The sequence below is a fragment of the Petromyzon marinus genome, unplaced genomic scaffold (genome assembly GCF_048934315.1).
Source record: "Petromyzon marinus isolate PM22_M1 ecotype Great Lakes invasive population unplaced genomic scaffold, UKy_Petmar_22M1.pri1.0 PM_Scaffold_34, whole genome shotgun sequence".
Classification (NCBI taxonomy): domain Eukaryota; kingdom Metazoa; phylum Chordata; class Hyperoartia; order Petromyzontiformes; family Petromyzontidae; genus Petromyzon; species Petromyzon marinus.
In genome coordinates, this window is record NW_027423324.1 from 21,197 (window position 1) to 39,144 (window position 17,948).

The 17,948-nt window shown below is 45.0% G+C and overlaps 1 protein-coding gene across 2 annotated transcripts in view; it reads left to right on the forward strand.

The window, feature by feature from the left end:
* Nucleotides 1-14,280, forward strand: part of LOC142905253 (E3 ubiquitin-protein ligase TRIM21-like) — a 29,347-nt gene extending 15,067 nt beyond the window's left edge. For both annotated transcript variants that reach the window (XM_076064153.1, XM_076064152.1), the window contains 5 exons: nt 3,178-3,273; nt 5,054-5,287; nt 6,357-6,379; nt 7,442-7,578; nt 9,567-14,280. In XM_076064153.1, the coding sequence (XP_075920268.1) occupies nt 3,178-3,273; nt 5,054-5,287; nt 6,357-6,379; nt 7,442-7,578; nt 9,567-10,174 (1,098 nt within the window). In that variant the 3' untranslated portion in view covers nt 10,175-14,280. The remainder of the gene's footprint in view (nt 1-3,177; nt 3,274-5,053; nt 5,288-6,356; nt 6,380-7,441; nt 7,579-9,566) is intronic.
* The last annotated feature ends 3,668 nt before the right edge of the window (nt 14,281-17,948 follow it).

The following is a 17,948-nucleotide window of genomic DNA, read 5'->3' on the forward strand; positions in this document are numbered from 1 at the left end:
GTTAACAGGAGCACTGTCTACAGTGCTCCTGTTTAGCCTGAAATCACACTGTGACTCAGGTAACAGCTCCTCTGTCACGCTCTGCAACAGTCTGTGGAGCGTTACTTTGGCAAGGACCTTGCCAGCAACAGCCAGTCGTGAAATGCCACGGCTGTTGCCACACATGGACGTATCACCCTTGCCTTTGTAGATGGTGATGATGTTTGCGTCCCGCCATTGCTGGGGGATGATTTCATGCTCCCAAACTTGAGTGATGAAGAGGTGTAGTGCTCGGATGCAAAGGTAATCTCCTTGTTTGAAGATCTCCGCAGTGATTCTGTCAGGACCTGGGGTCTTGTTGTTTTCAAAAAACTTTACTGCTGACTGTACCTCTGTGAAGGTCGGTGGGAGATCCAGGTCTTGAATAGTGGGGCAGTCAGGTAGTTCATCCAGAACAGAGTGGTCTGCAGGGGAGGGTTGGTTGAGAAGGGCTTCGAAATGTTCGGCCCATCTCTGTGTGATCTTTTTCTGGTCCTTTATGAGGGTCAGGCCATAAACCGATTTCAGGGTAGAGACAGAGCAGTTTCATGGGCCATAGATGGTTTTCACTGCACCATAAAAGTTGTGCATATCATTTTTGTCGGTGTAGGATTGTATTTCGTTCACCTTCGATACCCAGCACTCGTTCTGCAGGGCACACATTGTAGACTGCACCTCCTTTATTAATGCTCGCCATCGCTGCTGAAATGTGTCTGATGTGGGGTTGTTGATTATAGCACTGTGACCTTTGTGCATATCTTTGAGTAAGAAAGTTATTGATGCAGAGTTTTAATCGAACCAATCCTTGTGTCTTATGCGCTTGTGGCTGAGGGAGTTGGCTGCTGCCTCATAGAGCCTTGAGCTGATAGAGGACCACTTTCCATCAATGGAATCATCTGCGCTTAGGAGAGGCTCAACGTCTTCCAATTTCTCAGCCAGAGATCATCAAAGGTCGTTTCGGACCACAGCATTTCAGAGCCGGGCACAGTCAAGTTGCTTCTTTCCTGACTTTTAGAGACAGGAGGGCGCACTCTCACCTGTAGTTTGATCGTGATAAGTCTGTGATGTGTCCAGCACTTAGCACCTCTCATTGCACGGGTGAATAAGACATTTTATATCAGAACGTCTCACAATGATGTAATCCATTAAGTGCCAATGTTTGGAACGTGGGTGCTTCCAGGATGTCTTATATTTGCCTTTTAGTTGAAATATGGTGTCCGTGATGGTCAAGCTATGTTCAGCGCAAAGGGTCAATAACCTCATGCCATTTTGCATAAGCTTGCGCAATGCCATGCCTACCAATAACTCCACTCCACACCTGGTTGTTTTTTCCCACTCTAGCATTGAAGTCACCCAGCAAAAATATATCTTTGCTGAGGATGCGACGGTGGGCCTCATCTGGTGCTTGGTAGAAGCGATCCTTAACCTCGCTCTCTGATGGTAAAGTCGGTGCATAGCCACTTATAAGTGTGGCATAGCGCTTCTTTGGTAGCGAGAAGCATACCGTAATGAGTTTCTTACTCATGCCAATCAGACTCTCTGTGAGATTGGGTAGGAGACTGTTTTTTATTGCAAATCCCACACTATGTCGATGTTGTACTCTTTGGAGGTATCCGTTCCAGAAGAAGGTATAACCCTGGCCGCCCTCCTTCAGGGAGTCTTCATCCAGGAGTCTTGTTTGGCTAAGTGCAGCAATATCAATGTTTTATCGCTTAAGTTCCGCTGCAACTACGGCAGTTCTTCGATGGGGTCTCTCAGTGTCCCGGTCAGCATCCAATAGGGTTCTTACATTCCACGTTGCCAGTTTAACGGAGATTATTTTCTTATTATATTATTGGGTCTTTCAGTAAAGTCACTTAGATAGGTTCAAAGAAAATAACCTATCTACGTGACTTTACCGAAAGACCCAAGAATATGAATTCCAGCAGTCACGGAAACTTTAATTCAAGATTTATATTCTTATTGTGTTTTCGACTGCAGACTGGAACAACCCTATAGGTGCGGTTACCTATCCACATAAGTTTGAGTTTGCAATGTTTAGGCCACCTTTTCAAGGCCCCTCCCCATGGGTGATCAGTGCGGATCCTATATAGGACTACTCAGTCACACAGAGGTCTGCCGAGAGCAGCTGCAACTCAGTCCCAGCTGCTAGTGACCAAATGCCCTGTGCCGCTGGCGTGCAGGGGTCTGACTAGGAGCTTCGGATATGTTCGTACCTACTCCCGTCGCCACACCACTCAACGCCGCCAGACTTTTGTCCAGTTTTCCAGATGCTCGATTCACAGAGGCAGAAGTGGATACCTGCGCAAAGAGTATATTTAGAGTGCGGTTGAGGGTGCGTAAGTCCCAACAGCACTTCTTCACTGCAATAGGGTGGAATCCAGTGCAAAGGGAGAACCCAGGATGACTGGCCCTCTTCCACAGTTGCAGGAGGCTGCCGGAGCTCCAGTCTATCGGAGGACCGCCTTTCGCGCGCCACCAGCACGTTGCTTTAATCTCAGGGTGTGCTCCCCTAGCTTTTGTCTTCCCAGACTTATCCACAAGGCAGTGGGAACACGGCTATAGACACAAAGACAGATACAACATTTTTTTTATTGTAATAATGTTAATAAATACATAGGTTTGAAGAAATAAAGTAGTGGGACTTGCGTACCTGTGCTTAATTTGTGTTCAACGATTTAGCTTCTAAAAACATCTGGCATGTCTCACACCCCCAGAAAGGGCATCTCGCACCCCCAGGGGGTGCGTGCACCCCAGGTTTAGAACCACTGGTGTAGTGTATAGCGTAGTGTATAGTGTAGCGTATAGTCGTGTCATGAATAGTAGTGTAGTATATCATTATCACGATCCATGAGGCAAGATAGCCCGGAGTAGGTGCCCACTGCACTTTTCTTCACTTGTTGTTTCCACTTTCTCCTCTGTCTTGAAGTGCAAATATGGCTCAAGTTAGTGGCTACATCTTTCTGGCACCAATCCGCTGATGACGCTTTCTTCAAGCCATAATTTTCTGTGTTTGGTTTTCCTCTCTTTCTGGTTCCTTACATTTTTTCTGAACAACAACAACAACCCTTTTAATTTAATGGGTAAATATCGTGTATGATTTTAATCGTTTTGCTATAGGCTTTTTTTGTTTGGTTTGTTTTCTTCTTCTTAAAACAGGAATCCCTATCGCGTTCACTCCAACAACTTATGACACATAATGGGAAAGTTGCAGCAAGATTGAATATACTGAAGAACACGGAAGCCAATGTAGAGGTGAGACCCAATAACACAATAACACAAATTCCCATGAAATGAAGATGATTGATGATACAAATAATCGATTTTATTACCCTTCCTGGCAATAATAATCATTATAGAGTTGGTGTTTACGATGTTCAAACAGCAAATAGACACCAATTATATAATTCACTGTGTAACAAAAATAGTTTTTTTGTTCCTGGGTAGTAAGTAAGCAAAGTTTGTGGTGAATAATAGCCATTTTCTATACTTTTGAGGCATAAGCAATTCGAAAATAACACTACCCAGGAACAAAAATCGTGTTACATCGTGAATTATCACGACAAGGCATGATCAAGTCTGCACCAACCACAACATCACACTTGTGGTAAAACGTTAAAACAAACGTGCTTTGATAGTAACATACCCACTAGCTTTGAAACAGAAAAAAAACAGCTATATTGGCCAACCCGAGCTATTGATACTTTGATATTTGCATTGTCATCGTGCTGTGTTCGCCTTTTGGCGTTATACTTTGGTATAACACCGGGACCCCTTTTTTTACCAGTATCACTGATTGTCGTGCACCAATATCAGGATGATCACCTTGATACATCTGATGGTCATCTTGAAAAATCTTGATTCTGGTTGCAGGTCAATCAGTTCCAAGGAGAATGCCTACTTTATAATCAAAGCAGTTTTTTTTGCATATTTTACCACAAGCATGGTGTGTGGTTAATGCAGTCTTGATTAGGCCTTGTAGCGATAGTCGCTGTCCATTTCGGTTTTTGGGTGCCCTCGTGGCTAGGAGATGTTATCTCCCATGCCTCGTATGCAGGAGGTTGTGGGTTCGATCCCGACCCTGACGATGCCTGCTGCTGTATGTTTTGAGTTTGGTTCTCTCTCTCGCTCTCCTCATCGTTGTGTGGATTTGTCTCCAGGTCCCCTGTTTTTTTCATACACATTTAGAATCAATGTCAGGCATTTAGATTATTTGACTGCTGCTTTAAATTTCCACCTGATGATAATAAGCTATTTGGTTGAGCTATCAAAAATATGTTTGAACATCTTAACACCTCGTATTTTTATCAGAAACAGTAAAGCCTATTCTTACGTAAATTTGTCCTTCCTCCACGAATTCCTTTGTTTAGATCAATACCTCACATGCTCATTTTCGTGCTGCCCTTTGATTCAACACATTAGTACCGATTCCACTTAAGACCGATATCAAACCGGCCACCACCCGACATAGCCAATTAGTATGGTGGTTTGTCATGCCAATAAAACGTGCCAATTTGATATTTGTTGGAGAGTAAAACCCCCCACAACATTTGCAATTCATATACTGATGTTTCGCCAGTAATTATAAACAACCAGCCATATCAGGTGACAGCCAGAATTGTGGAGAAATCCTCCTGTTTCGGTCTTAAATATAGGATAAATAAATGTGATGTCAATTGTGAACCAATCAGAAGAGAAGAGGGGGTTTAATATATTATTATAAATTGCAATAGACATCTACTATTGGTTGGGTTTTTGCAAGCTGCCGTCATGCTGGTGTGGCGTGTTGCTGATGCTCCTACCAGCTAACTGTTGGCGAATTGAGCGGCAGCTCCGTCAATTGTTCTTTCTCGCACGCCACAGCATTGTCAATGCCCCTTCGCCTCCGCCAACCCACACTCTCATCCACGTGGCGAACTTTGGACGAATGACAGCTCGCAACTCACGTGGGTCATGCTCATCCATGCAGCGGTGGTACTTGTAGCTAAAACTGTAATCTTTTCACGCGGAAAATTTTATACTCGTCCCATTTCAGGGAACGTCGGCAGCTTTTGACAAATCCATAGACGACGCTTTTAACGCTGCAATCAAGTCCCTCGAGGAAGAAAGGGCCACACTCAAGCAGTTGGCGCATGCAGAGCAGAGTAAACTATTGGGCCTAATCCATGGCCAGATGGCGCCCCGAGAGAAGATGGTCGCTGAGATGGTGGCTCTCACCAAAGAGGTGCAGGCGGCTTTGCAGGAAACGAATCACGTGCGGGCTATCCAGGTACGTGGAGAACAGAGGGCACCAGTAGTGTGGAAATCGTCAATAGCACCTTCTGCTACTGCTGCTGCATTGGCTGAACGAATACAGTGTTAAAAGGTCGCGTTCATGACACACACACACACACAAAGTGCCTGCCACGAATGAACCACACAATACTTTTGGTGATCTCGTCAAGGAGCTGTATACCACCATCACGCGAACTCCTGTCATCCTCGCAGCAGCAGCAGCGGCGGTTATTGGCTCAGCCGTCGAACAAAAGCGGTCAACTCTTCATTTCGTGGCATTTTCAAACACGCTGCTTCTGCGGCCATCTGGGAAAATGTTTTCTTCTGATATTAGGAAGCCACTGAGAGCTACGATGCACCTTTACATCATCTAGATTGACAAACCCATTTCTTTAGTTTAACACGTAGGCTTTTTTGTTGAAAGAGAAACCCTATTTTTGACTTAAAACCATTAAATTTGTATTTCAATTTTTTAAGTAAAGTCTTAGGCTCGCAAACCAACTGACCTGGAAGAACTAAAACATGGTATTGTGAATGCTGAGTCATCATGCATGCCTACAGCTGTGTTTTAAAATTTTTTTTTTTTCTGAACGATGGGCAACATATACAAGTTTATTAATAATTTGAGCATATCTAATCAATACCATAACATTAAATAAACTAAAACGTAAATGTCTATTACTTGCAGAATTCATATTAAATTCATAACAGCATCTCGAATAACAATACAGATAGTCTTGGTTCTTTCGGTAAAGTCATGTAGTAGGGAAACAATTAAATAATAAAAATATAAAACAATAAATTCTCACGACATTTTGACTGCGACACAAGCAATCATCATCAGGTGTGAAAACCTTCTACGTGACTTTACCGAAAGAACCAAGAATATGAATCCCTGCAGTCACGAAAGCTTTAAATCAAGACAATACAGATATTCAACTTTTTTTTGGTGTAGTATTCATTTTGGTACACTCCGTATATCAACATGAGATGAGGTTACCCTGAGATGGTGACCAGCTTACCAATGGATGTCTCACGCGTGCACCCCTGTCCCTCTGTCGCAGGTGAGCGGTGAGTTGGAGAGAAGGTAGGTCGGACACCTTCACGTCACTCCACCGCCACTCAACTCCCCAATCCCAGTTTAATTGAACATTCAAGATCCATGTTTTACTGGTACCACGATGGTGAATAAATAATATGCTCACTTTATCCTTCCCCGCAATGATAACACCGGAGTTGTATTAATATGTCGAGACACCTACGATCACAAGGCCATCATCAAGTTGTGTTCACCCGCACATCATGCTTGTAGTGAAATGTGCAAACACACTTCCATCATAATAATCTACGCATTGTCCTTGGAACTGATTGGCCTACACCAGAGCTACAGTCTCCTTTATGGCCTTGTCATGAAGGAAGCTGTATTATTGCCATACTTTTATTTATCATCATCATGATAGTACCGACCCTGACGCCTGCTGCTGCATATTAGGAGTCTGCATGTCTCTCTCTGTCCTGGTGGTTGCGTGGATTTTTTCTCCGGGTTTTCCCTCCACATTTAGAAACATGCATCTAGACTATTTAGATTTTTTTTGCTGCTGTAACCGTCACATTTCTAAGCCACTTTGTTGAGTTATCATGTGTGTCCAGGTAGCTTTAAAAGAAAAGTTATTACCTCGGTGGGCTTTGCCTGCTAAAATCGGGTTGGTTTTGTTTTATTTGTATGTGTTTGGGTCATTTGTTTTTTACCTTTTTTGTACTTTTCACTGCGATCATGTATTTTTGTATTGTTTGTTTTAACGTTGTTACCCGTGCCTACTGGACATCTGTGAAAAAGAGCTTTATACCTCATCGGATTCCTCCAGGAGGCTGTTGCTCTGGTGCAGGCCAATCAATTTTGAAGACAATGCATACATTATTATTATCAGTGAGCGTGGTGTGGTTCACGCAGACGTGATGATGCCTTGCAATAAAGGGTGTGTCTATTTAGTGTTTGAACATCTTAACACAACTCCTGTATTATGATTCTTATTCTTACCGGGAAGGGTATTGCAAGCCTATTCTTTGTAATCATCTTGATACTGGCCAACAAAGGTTTTCCCATAGATCCACGATGTTCTTATTCCTTATTTGTTTCTTCCACGTTCAGGATAACGGCCGCGATGATGAAGAACCCGCCAAATGACAACATCGTGACTAGAGACCTATTTTCATCCTTGCATGGCCTGCTGCAGAGTCTCTCCCCCAGAATCTCCAATTGGAAGACAGAAAACGCGATGCTCAGAAGTAAGTTTGTGTGCGTGCATGCGGTGGCACAGTGGTTAACGAGTGGCTGCGTTGCGAACCAGGCGACCCAAGTTCAATTCCTGCTCATGGCCACCAACACCAGTGATGATTATATGAACCGGTCCTGGGCCCCCAGCCCCCACCCCAGCTCAACTCATCCTCAAATGAGTACCTGGTGTGGTGTGTAGTATACATCGCCACTGGGGAGACAAATGTGCCTGGGTCTGGTGATAGCCAACCACCCCCTCGGCGCTGCTCGATAACAACACTTGCCCCTGCAGACTGCTACCGGCTATACAGGGGATATTTTTATTTGGCATCAAAGTTGTGGAATAGAGAACACACTTAATAATAATATAATGAATAATAATTTACAATTGTAAAGTTCTGCATTTAATCTGTAGATCCACCAATGCGCCAAATTACCCATTCACTCACCCACCTCACTCACCCACCCACCCACCCACTCACCCACCCACTCGCTCACCTACCCACCCACTCACTCACCCACTCATTCACTCACCCACTAAATTGCTCACTCACCCACTCACCGAATCACTCACCCACCGTTCCTGTTATCTATTTTGATAACGATGAAAACGCTAATAAGTGGTACATCTGATGATCGAATCTAATTAAACACGTATATTTATATAGCCCTTCACTCCAGGCGCTTGATGAACATGGCTTACAACATGGTGACACAGAATGGAATGGTGTAGTAGCGGGCTACCAGGTGGTTCTACTCAGGGGATCACGAAAGGGACTACAGGGGAGGGAAGGAGTGGAGGGGTGAGGACGAGGGAAGAGGACGAGAATGGGCAATGGAGAAGAGGTGTTGAGGCTCTAACCACCCTCCTGCTATCCGGAGGCTCACTGCCATGTGGGGGAAGTGGGATGCCCAGATCGCGTGCTGACTGAACACGGCAGGTGCAATCAGCTGTTCCGTAAATGGAAATATATAAATGAAGGGAGTTACCAAATGCGTCAAACACGAATCTCACATTAATGTGACTACGTCTGTGTGACCACGCCATCCAAAAACAAAGGAAAGCTTCTGCCGCCTATGAATTCAGAGTTTGGGAACGAATGACTGCGACGACGTGAAGAGGCGCAAGAGAACGGGCGGCAGCGGTCCAGGCGAGCTACAGGAGGGAGAGGGGTGTTCCGTCAGCACGCAAACGACCTGCTGTGGAACACACCGAATCACAAGCGGGGGGTGGGGGCGGACGCTGGTAGACAACTTGAATGGACACTCGAATGGGGCGCAAATGAGCGTGGAGAGGTCGCATGCATAGAATTGCACTGAGATACAGAAAGGGTGCCGTACGCATTACAGAGAAAAAATGCAAAGGTTAGTGGCATCATCTTGACTTGGCAGGGAAACTTTTAGGGGGTTTGGGCTTTGGGCAGTTTACGTCGACTAGCAGGACCGATGGGTGATGTTGCAGACTAAGAGACAGAATGGCAGCCCAAGGTGGAAATGCACCTGAAAGGACACTCTCCCATGGAGATAGAGTGATAAGTTATCAGTTTGTGTGATGAAAAAAATTATATGCATTATTACCCTTTCTGTAAAAAAAGAATAATACTACAGGAGGTGTTAAGATGTTCAAACACCAAATAGACACACCTTTTGCAAGGAATCATCAAGTCTGCATGACTCACACATCCTGTTGGTGGTAAAACATGCAAACAAACACGCTTTGATGATGTACACGCTGTCCTTGTGTATATAGTTAAGAGACAACCCAACGGTTATGTTTTTTGGCGATCGCACTCTTCGTACACCCCCCGAGTACCCGGTGTAACCACGGGCAGGTGAAACCTCTACTTAAACCCAAGATCTGAAAGGTGGCAGTGCAGCTGTTTGGGATTCTCCAGCACCGTTGTTTGTCATTGTATCTACAACAGCAGAAGCAGTCCACCAGCTAAGGGAGCCGATGACTAACCGCTGTCCTTTCCGTGTGCGTTCTATGACCGAGAAGATTTCAGGAGCCCAAACCTTGATGAAGATACGCTGCACTACCAACTGGACGCCGACGACTGTGGCAAGGCCCTGAGCCTGTCTCGGCCCCTCAGGAGGCGGCGGGACGTGACGGAGGGCTGTGAGGCGTTCTCCTACTGGAGGCAAGCGCTGTGCGAGGAGGGCTACACCTCCGGGTTGCACTACTGGGAGGTGGACGTCAGCGAGTGCGACGAGTGGTGTGTGGGCGTCTGCTACGGGTCGATGGAGAGGAGCGGCAATACCAGCGATGCGGAGCTGGGTGAAAATGCCGAGTCGTGGTGCATCAAATACAGAGACGATGATGACGACGACGACGATGGAAATCTGAGTGCCTTTCACGATGCAGAGCAAACCGACATTGAAATCAGCTGCGATGGTGGCCGTAGTGGCTGCCACATCGACAGAGTGGGCATTCTGCTGGACTGTGACATGGACCGACTGTCATTCTATGATGTTTCACAGGCACGGGTCCACTTGCACACCTACTACTTTGTGCAATACGATGGTCCACTCTTCCCTGCGTTCAAAGTGCTAGACGGCAGCATCACAATAGCCACGTGTCCACGCTCCTGCGCTGGCCTCTGCTAGGCTTCTCAGGAGAGGTGACGTGGACCCAGCATCAGAGCACTCTGTGAGCATTGCTGTTTAGGTTAGCCGTTCTGGCATTGTTGCTCCCCTGGTTGATTACTGTCATAGATGTGCACTGTTCACGTCACCGTTGAGATAGATTTCTATAGACTCGCATAACTATCCACAGACTTAGTTCAACACAAATAGACTCAAATATCGACCTATTGATACCCACAGATGCAAATAGATACGCATAGACTCACATATATACTTATAGACTTGTATACGTACCCACAGATTCACGTACAAATCTACAGACTAATATAGATAACCAGATATTTAGATGAACCCATATACTCACATAGATACCCACAAAATCACATATAAATTAATAGACTCAAATATAGACCCATATTCTCGCATAAATAACCACAGGTTCATGTAGAAATCAATAGACATACATAGATACCGATATATTCATATAGATACCCATAGACTCGCATAGATACCCATATACTCACATAGAAAACAATATAAACTCATGGCGTCATACAGAGCCTCATATACCTACGTGGGAAGTTGTGCTTATATGGTTGGAATCTCGGTTCCCAGGGACAATTATATTACGTGTGTTTGTGGACCTAATGGAATGTTTCGTTGTGGATGAGAGGCTCCCTCTCCTCTGTCATGAGATGGACCAGTACTGCCTGGACCTCTGAAATACAGGCGGACCGGTGAACCGGTTCTGGCTTCAATAATTATGAGGGGTCGACAGCTCTCCACTCGGCGTAGGAAACTGCCAAACAACAGGGATTGCCACTTCTTTTGAACAAAATAATGAAGGGGGTGTGGGAGCGTGGCGGTGATGTCTAAGAAGCTGTAAGTTACAGTCTTGTATATATAGGCCTTTTTCCAAAATTGATATTAAGAATGATTTTGCCAATATATATTTTTTTAATCATTGATGGTGTCGCTTGGGGGCGAAAGGGGGTGAGATAAACCCCCCCTCCCCTCACAGCAGCTGCCTCTCACACTGGAACCAGGCAGCCGGAGATAAGCCATAAAATATAATAAAACCCAAAAGAAAAGAGAAGGGGGGGAATTACTAATGAGACACGGGGGAAATATACGTAGCCTCAAAGGCCCCCGTTTTAAGAGCACAGACAACCAGGTGCCACGAAGGAACAGGCAAATTCTACAATAATGTGCCTTTTCGTTTCTCTTAATACAACGGTTAATGTTCAGAACTTAGCGACAAAATGAGTCGACATAGACTGACAACACAATCACTCCGATTAAAAACAAGACTACAGTCTACATAGTGGATTATTACTTCTCATACATATCAATTTAATACTAATGTTATTCACCTTTAATTCTATTACCTTTTGCCGTCTACATGACTTTACAAAAACCAAGGGATATTTATTCCAGCAGTCAAGAAGCTTAACTGAAACTTAGCTATACCTCTAACCTCAGGACATCAAAATATAACTCGAGTTTAACAGCACAGATCCCTGGATACACACGGGGGAACAAACGTTAATAAACCCTATGAACACACGTGAAATGACAATGTTAAATCACGAACGTGGAAAACATAAACCAAATAATGATTATAAAGAGTTAAGCCAGGGGTCATCCAGGGGAGATGGGGCGAGGTGGGTCGATCACGTGACCAAGAGAAAAGGATTCCATAGATGAAGCCTCCCGGCCGCCTTGTCTCCTAGCAGCATGGGGCAGCAATAAAACCACAAAGGGAGAGACCACGACCCCCATTGAGATAGACAAAGGTGACACCCGACCGCGAAGGAAGGAGCCAGGCCTTGAGGAAACAACTTATCACCCCAATAAGTAGAACAAACACATAAATACCCAGACGAGGGATGACAAAAACTCAGCAACAAGAATATGCAAACATTATAGACTGCCAAAACACTCACTCCGATTAAAAACCAGACTAAAATCTACACAGTGGGTTATTCTAAAACATATTATTAATACTAATGTTATACTTGGTTCTTTCTTTCACGTAGAAGGGAAACAATAACATAATAAAACTGTATGTCCAGAATCCCTGGCGTCTACAAACTAAGTTGCCTCTGTGGTAGTAGTTACATTGGAGAAACCAAACGACATGTCTCAGACCGCATTCGTGAACACAAAGCAGACCTAAAACACAGTAGGACCAACACCTCGGCCGTGGCAGATCACTGTTATAATTCAGTAGGCTCACATGACATTGACTTCTCCAAGACAGAGGTTCTTTGCAAGCCATCTGGCTACCATGAGAGATTCGTTCATGAGGCTATCCACATATACAAACACAGAGACAATTTCAACCGAGAAGATGGATTCTGGCTTAGCAATCATTGGAAGGATTTGATAGACCATTTCGGGTCTTAATTGATTGTTCACGCTTATGGTGGCTTTCAGACCGCATCCATTATTTTCGTCTCCCCCCTCTTTTCCGAACATGGATGGACTCGTCCATCTGAACAAACTGTCAAATCGCTCTCCGTGGTGCTAACGTTAAAAAACGCCACTTTTTTCAAATTTTCTTGCTGCGGTTTTCACACCTGATGATGATTGCTTGTGTTGCAATCGAAACGTCGTGAGATTTTATTGTTTTATATTTTCATTATTTTATTGTTTCTCTTCTACGTGACTTTACCGAAAGAACCAAGAATATGAATCCCTGCATTCACGAAAGCTTTAAATCAAAATACTAATGTTATTCACCTTAAATTCTCTTACATCTTGCCGTCTACATGACTTTACAAAAAAACAAGGAATATGAATTCCAGCAGTCAAGAAGCTTAACTAAAACTTAGTTATACCTCTTAACCTCAGGACATCAAAATATAACTCTAGTATAACAGCACGGATCCCTGGATACAGACGGGGGAACAGAACTTAATCAAACCCTAGGAACATACGTGGTAATACAATCTTAAAACACGAATCGTGGAAAACAAACCAAATAATAATTATGAAGAGTTAAGCCGGGAGTCATCCAGGAGAGATGGGGCGAGGGGAGTCGATCACGTGACCAAGATAAATGTATTCCATAGAGGAAGAGTCTTCCAACCACCTTTGTCTTCCAGCAGCACATGATAGAATTGCATACGCAGGCAGAAGGCATCTCTTATAAATAAAAATCAAATGCCACGATGGAAGCACTGTAAACACTGCCACAAACATACCTTGAGTCACGTACAGAATCACAACTATAAAGTGGTACGGTATCAAGCTATAGGAGGTCAAATAAAATGTTTAACTTCAAAAGCCTCAACACACCCCTTTGTGAGAGGCAAAAGAATGTCACACCTGGAGGGAAGAGAAAAGGGGGGAGGGAACTCCACCAGACAGGGGAACCCCCCCTCCTTCCAGATTAATTATTGCAGAGGGTGGAGAAGAAGGACGCACTCGGGAGCAATCTGGAGCATCTGTTTCCCTTTGATGGTGGGATAGCTGAGGAGGGGGACAAGAATCAAGCCAGGGTGAGACTTAACCAATGGCTTAATAAATGAGAACACACACACATGGACACACGTACAATCCTACCCCCCCCCCCCCCCCGCAGCATAGAGTGAAATCAAAGGAAGTTCCGGTCCTTTGTGAGAAGGCGAGCCAGAGGAAGAAATTTTGGCATAAAAAACAGACACGAGCCATACATCGCTATCACAGCTACCAGTGGCAGAAGACGGCGATCAACTACAGAAGATGACCAACCACAGAAGATAACAGCCAGCCACCGAGGGCGATCAGTCACCGAAGAGTTCTGTGACGGCGGGAAACGTCAAGCAATCAACGTCGAGAAAGGGCGGAAAGCGCCAGGCATCGACCAAGCCAGCATCGCAGAGAACCAGCTGCACGCGCAATCGACACTGCCAGAGAGACGGAGCAGGAGAGAGCACACCGCAGCGTCACCAGCGCCACCAAGCAAGGGTGTCAGCTGCCAGCGGACGAGCTGCGGGTGCTACCTGACGACAGGATCATCGCGCACCGATGGCGAGCGTCGTGCCAACTCTTCTACCCAGCTGTGGACAGAACTACTGTAGACCTGAGGAAGAGGGAGAGCCAAGCTGCCCGTATGATACACACACACCCACACATTACAACGCAAAGAATTGATCAAGAAGACAAACCAACCACACACAACACATACCCGGACTAATAGTAAGAAGACTCATGATAAGCGCGTCAAGTATCAACTGATAACGAAGAACACGGCTGCCATTGGGTTACGGGGAAACGGTCACTTAGAAGTATTTTAGTAGTTATTTTTCTTTTGATTTGCATAAATATTATCAATGAATTCATCGATGAAAACTAAACCTTTAGAAACCTAGGTTACGAATCTACACACTCACAGGGAGAATATTGTGTTGAAATCTTTCTTTTGAGCACAGAATCTGCCCGCGAATTTATTGAAGCCTTAGCCAATTGATAAGTATTTGCTGGAGCAGGCATACTGCCGCACACCATTGTTCCAAATATTTCGTTAATTATGTAATCCTCCCCATGAATTCATTGCCGTATATGTTTTGCCTTTGGGACATGTTTCTTTATTGCCTTCGTATGAATATCGTTGCATGAATTTTTTTAAAGGACTTTTTCCTCTCACCGTGTATGCTCGCTAACAGTACAATTGAAGAATAATCGATCGTACTGTTACCCAGTTAACAAACGTGATCATTGAGGGTTAAATGTATGGATCAAATTAAGAGAACATCTCCAGGAGTACTGTGTTGACAATTCCAAGCATAAGAGTTCACATATTAGAGTGTTAAGGTTTTGTTTAGAAATTTAAATTGCTTAACACAGAAGTGTCTGCGTGGTGCCTTCCTAAGTTCATGCATAATAATCTTAATTATTAGAACTGTATCCTGCGGTGAGATTAGAATTTGGAGACCTGACATAAAAACACTAAGACATAATCAGTAAATGTTAAGCGAGAATAATTGTATTATACAGATTGATAATACGAACCTAGACAACGAAGCCAAGCTTAATCTAGCATACTTACAGCACACCTGAAAAACTGCATACAATTAATTGTATGATCCCGATTTATAATACTACCCTCGGCAACGAGGCAGGGCATAATGATCATAACGGTGTGCATTAGCATAATCGCAAACTTCATACGATGATACATTTTGAATTAGCATTATTTATGCACATAATTACATAAATTATCATAAATTAGGATAATTACGCATTTCCCCAACTTTATTTTTGGATTATTTTCAAATTTTTAAGACCCGGCATATACAACAACAGGCTACTGTGGACTCGCCTCCCTGTCAACAATAGGTGAGAAATGGTAATGGTTACTTACGCCCCCACCAAAAATGAGCATCAGTAGAGAGATGCAGACAAGGCCGATGAGTCAGATGCCTTCTTAAACCTCCTGTCCCAGGTGCTAGCTAAAGTTCCCCCTCAGGATGGAGTCTTCCTGTTGGGTGACTTTAATGCCCGAGTGGATCATGATGCAGACACCTAGATTGGAGTGATCGGAAGGCATGGGCCAGATCAGCTCAATATTAACACTAAGAGGCTGCTAGACATCTGCGCAGCCGATGGGCTTGTAATTACCAACACCCTGTTCTGGAATCGGCGCATCCACACAACATTACGGATGCACGCCGGGTCCAAGCAAGAACATCTGCTGGACTATATAGGGCCTACCGTGGAGCTGATCTGCCCACTGACCATTGGTTTGTCATCTGTTAGATGTGCCTGCCAGTCACACACAGTCGCCTGGTATCAGCTAGCTGAGGATAGTTGCAAGCGGCAATTTCAACATCGCTTGCAGCTGGGGTTTGCAGCTGGGGTTGGCAGCATCCCCCATCCTGATGCGGAGGGGAAATGGGTGAGGTTCATGACTGTGGCTCATGACTGGCTCATGCAGCTGCAATAGCTGCATTGGGTATGCAGTCAACACCTCCCCAGAGACCCCAGCTTAAGAAGGAAGTGTTCCAGCTGGTTGAGAGAAAACGACAGGCTGACTCCCGTTGTCTACAACATCCAATATCAGAGAATGAGGAGGCTTACCGCAGCCTTAGCTCGGAGATTTGAAGAGACATGCAGTGCTGTAAGGATGAGTGGTGGCTGCGGGTTGCTGACAAGATGGAATCTGCCTCAGTAGTCCGAATCACGAATAACTAAATCCATCAATAAATTAATTTGCAGCACCTCACCTATTACTATCCTTACGGGAAAGAACGGCGATCCAATCTCTGACCCCTTTGAACAGGTCTGTAGGTTTGGAGAGCATTCCTGTGTGGTCTTGGGAGAGAGTAAGTCCCTCAGCCCAGACAACATCATGGGACGAGGTGGAGATGACCCTGATAGGGTTGCGGTGCCTAAAAAATTGGCCAAATTAGCCACCCCTTCTGAGTGGTTAGCTGAAGTGTCATCTGTGGAGGAAGTACGAGGAGTGATCCGGAGTCTGAGAACAGGAAAAGCGCCGGGCAGAGACGATCTCCCAAGTGAAACGCTGAGGGAGGGTGGCATCTGTGTGCAACTGCCCTACATGACATCATCACAAATGTGTGGACCACAGGAAGGGTTCCGCAGGATTGGAAGGATGCTCTAGTTGCCCCCCTCTGGGAAGGATTATTAATCAACATCTTCCCAGGCACGCTGAGGAGATGCTTGCAGAGCCCCAATGTGGTTTCAGAAAAGGGTGGTCCTGCACAGATGCCATATTTTCTGTCCGTCTGCTGCAGCAGAGGCGTAGGGAATTCCCACAAGACCTACATCTCTGCTTTATTGCCCTGGTCAAGGCCTATGACACCATTAAGAGGCCTGGACTCTGGGCTGTTCGTGCTTTCGGAGTCCCTGACTCTCTGCTCACAATCATTAAGAGCCTTCATGATGGTGTGCAGGCCCAGGTAAAGCTGCATGGCCGGGAGTCAGAGCTGTTCCCAGTACACCTTGGGGTGCGACAGGGATGTCCTCTGGCTCCCACATTATTTAACATCTATTTTGACCACGTAGTTCGTAAAGCCTTCAATAGCTGTACCGGGGGAATTTCCATTTGGTACAGATATAATGGGAGGCTGATCGATGCCCGGTTTGAGAAGCTTTATATGGCTGTACCAAAGAAATTTCAATCTGGTACAGATACAATGGGAGGCTGATTGATGCTCAGGTGTGGTCGAGGGATGGCTCCCTATTGGTCAACCATGTTATGTATGCCGATGATTTGGTAATTGCTGATCATTCAGAGGAGGAATTGGAGGCCCTGATGCTTGACCTGGAGTGTGCTACTAAGTGTGCTGCTAAAAGGTGGAGCCTTACTATCAGCCCCAGAAAACACTAGGCACCTATACTCTTTGGTTCTGGGTATTTTGTGCTATCAAACATTCCACTTCCTCAGCTTCCCATTGTTGATGGGGCAGTTGTGGAGAGAGTGCAGAGTTTTCTCTACTTGGGCAGTGTGCTTATGACCAGCTCCGGTTTGACAGCTGAGGTCTCACTCTGAATTAGCCGGGTGGCACTATCTTTTCATCAGCTGCATAATGCTGTGGGGAAGCTACTTGTTCTGTCGCTCCACACAAAGCTTCGAGTCTTCTCGGCCACAGTCATGCCCTCTCTTCTCTACGCTTTTGAAAGTGGACTCCTTTATTGGAATATATGTGCTGGTTAGAAACATTCAGTTTTCCTGCCAACGATCCATCCTGGGTTTAACCAGGCTGGATTGTGTGAGGGGCTCACAAATCCTCGAAAGATCTGGACACATTCTCATCAGTGAGCTCCTCTGGCAGGTAAGGTTGTG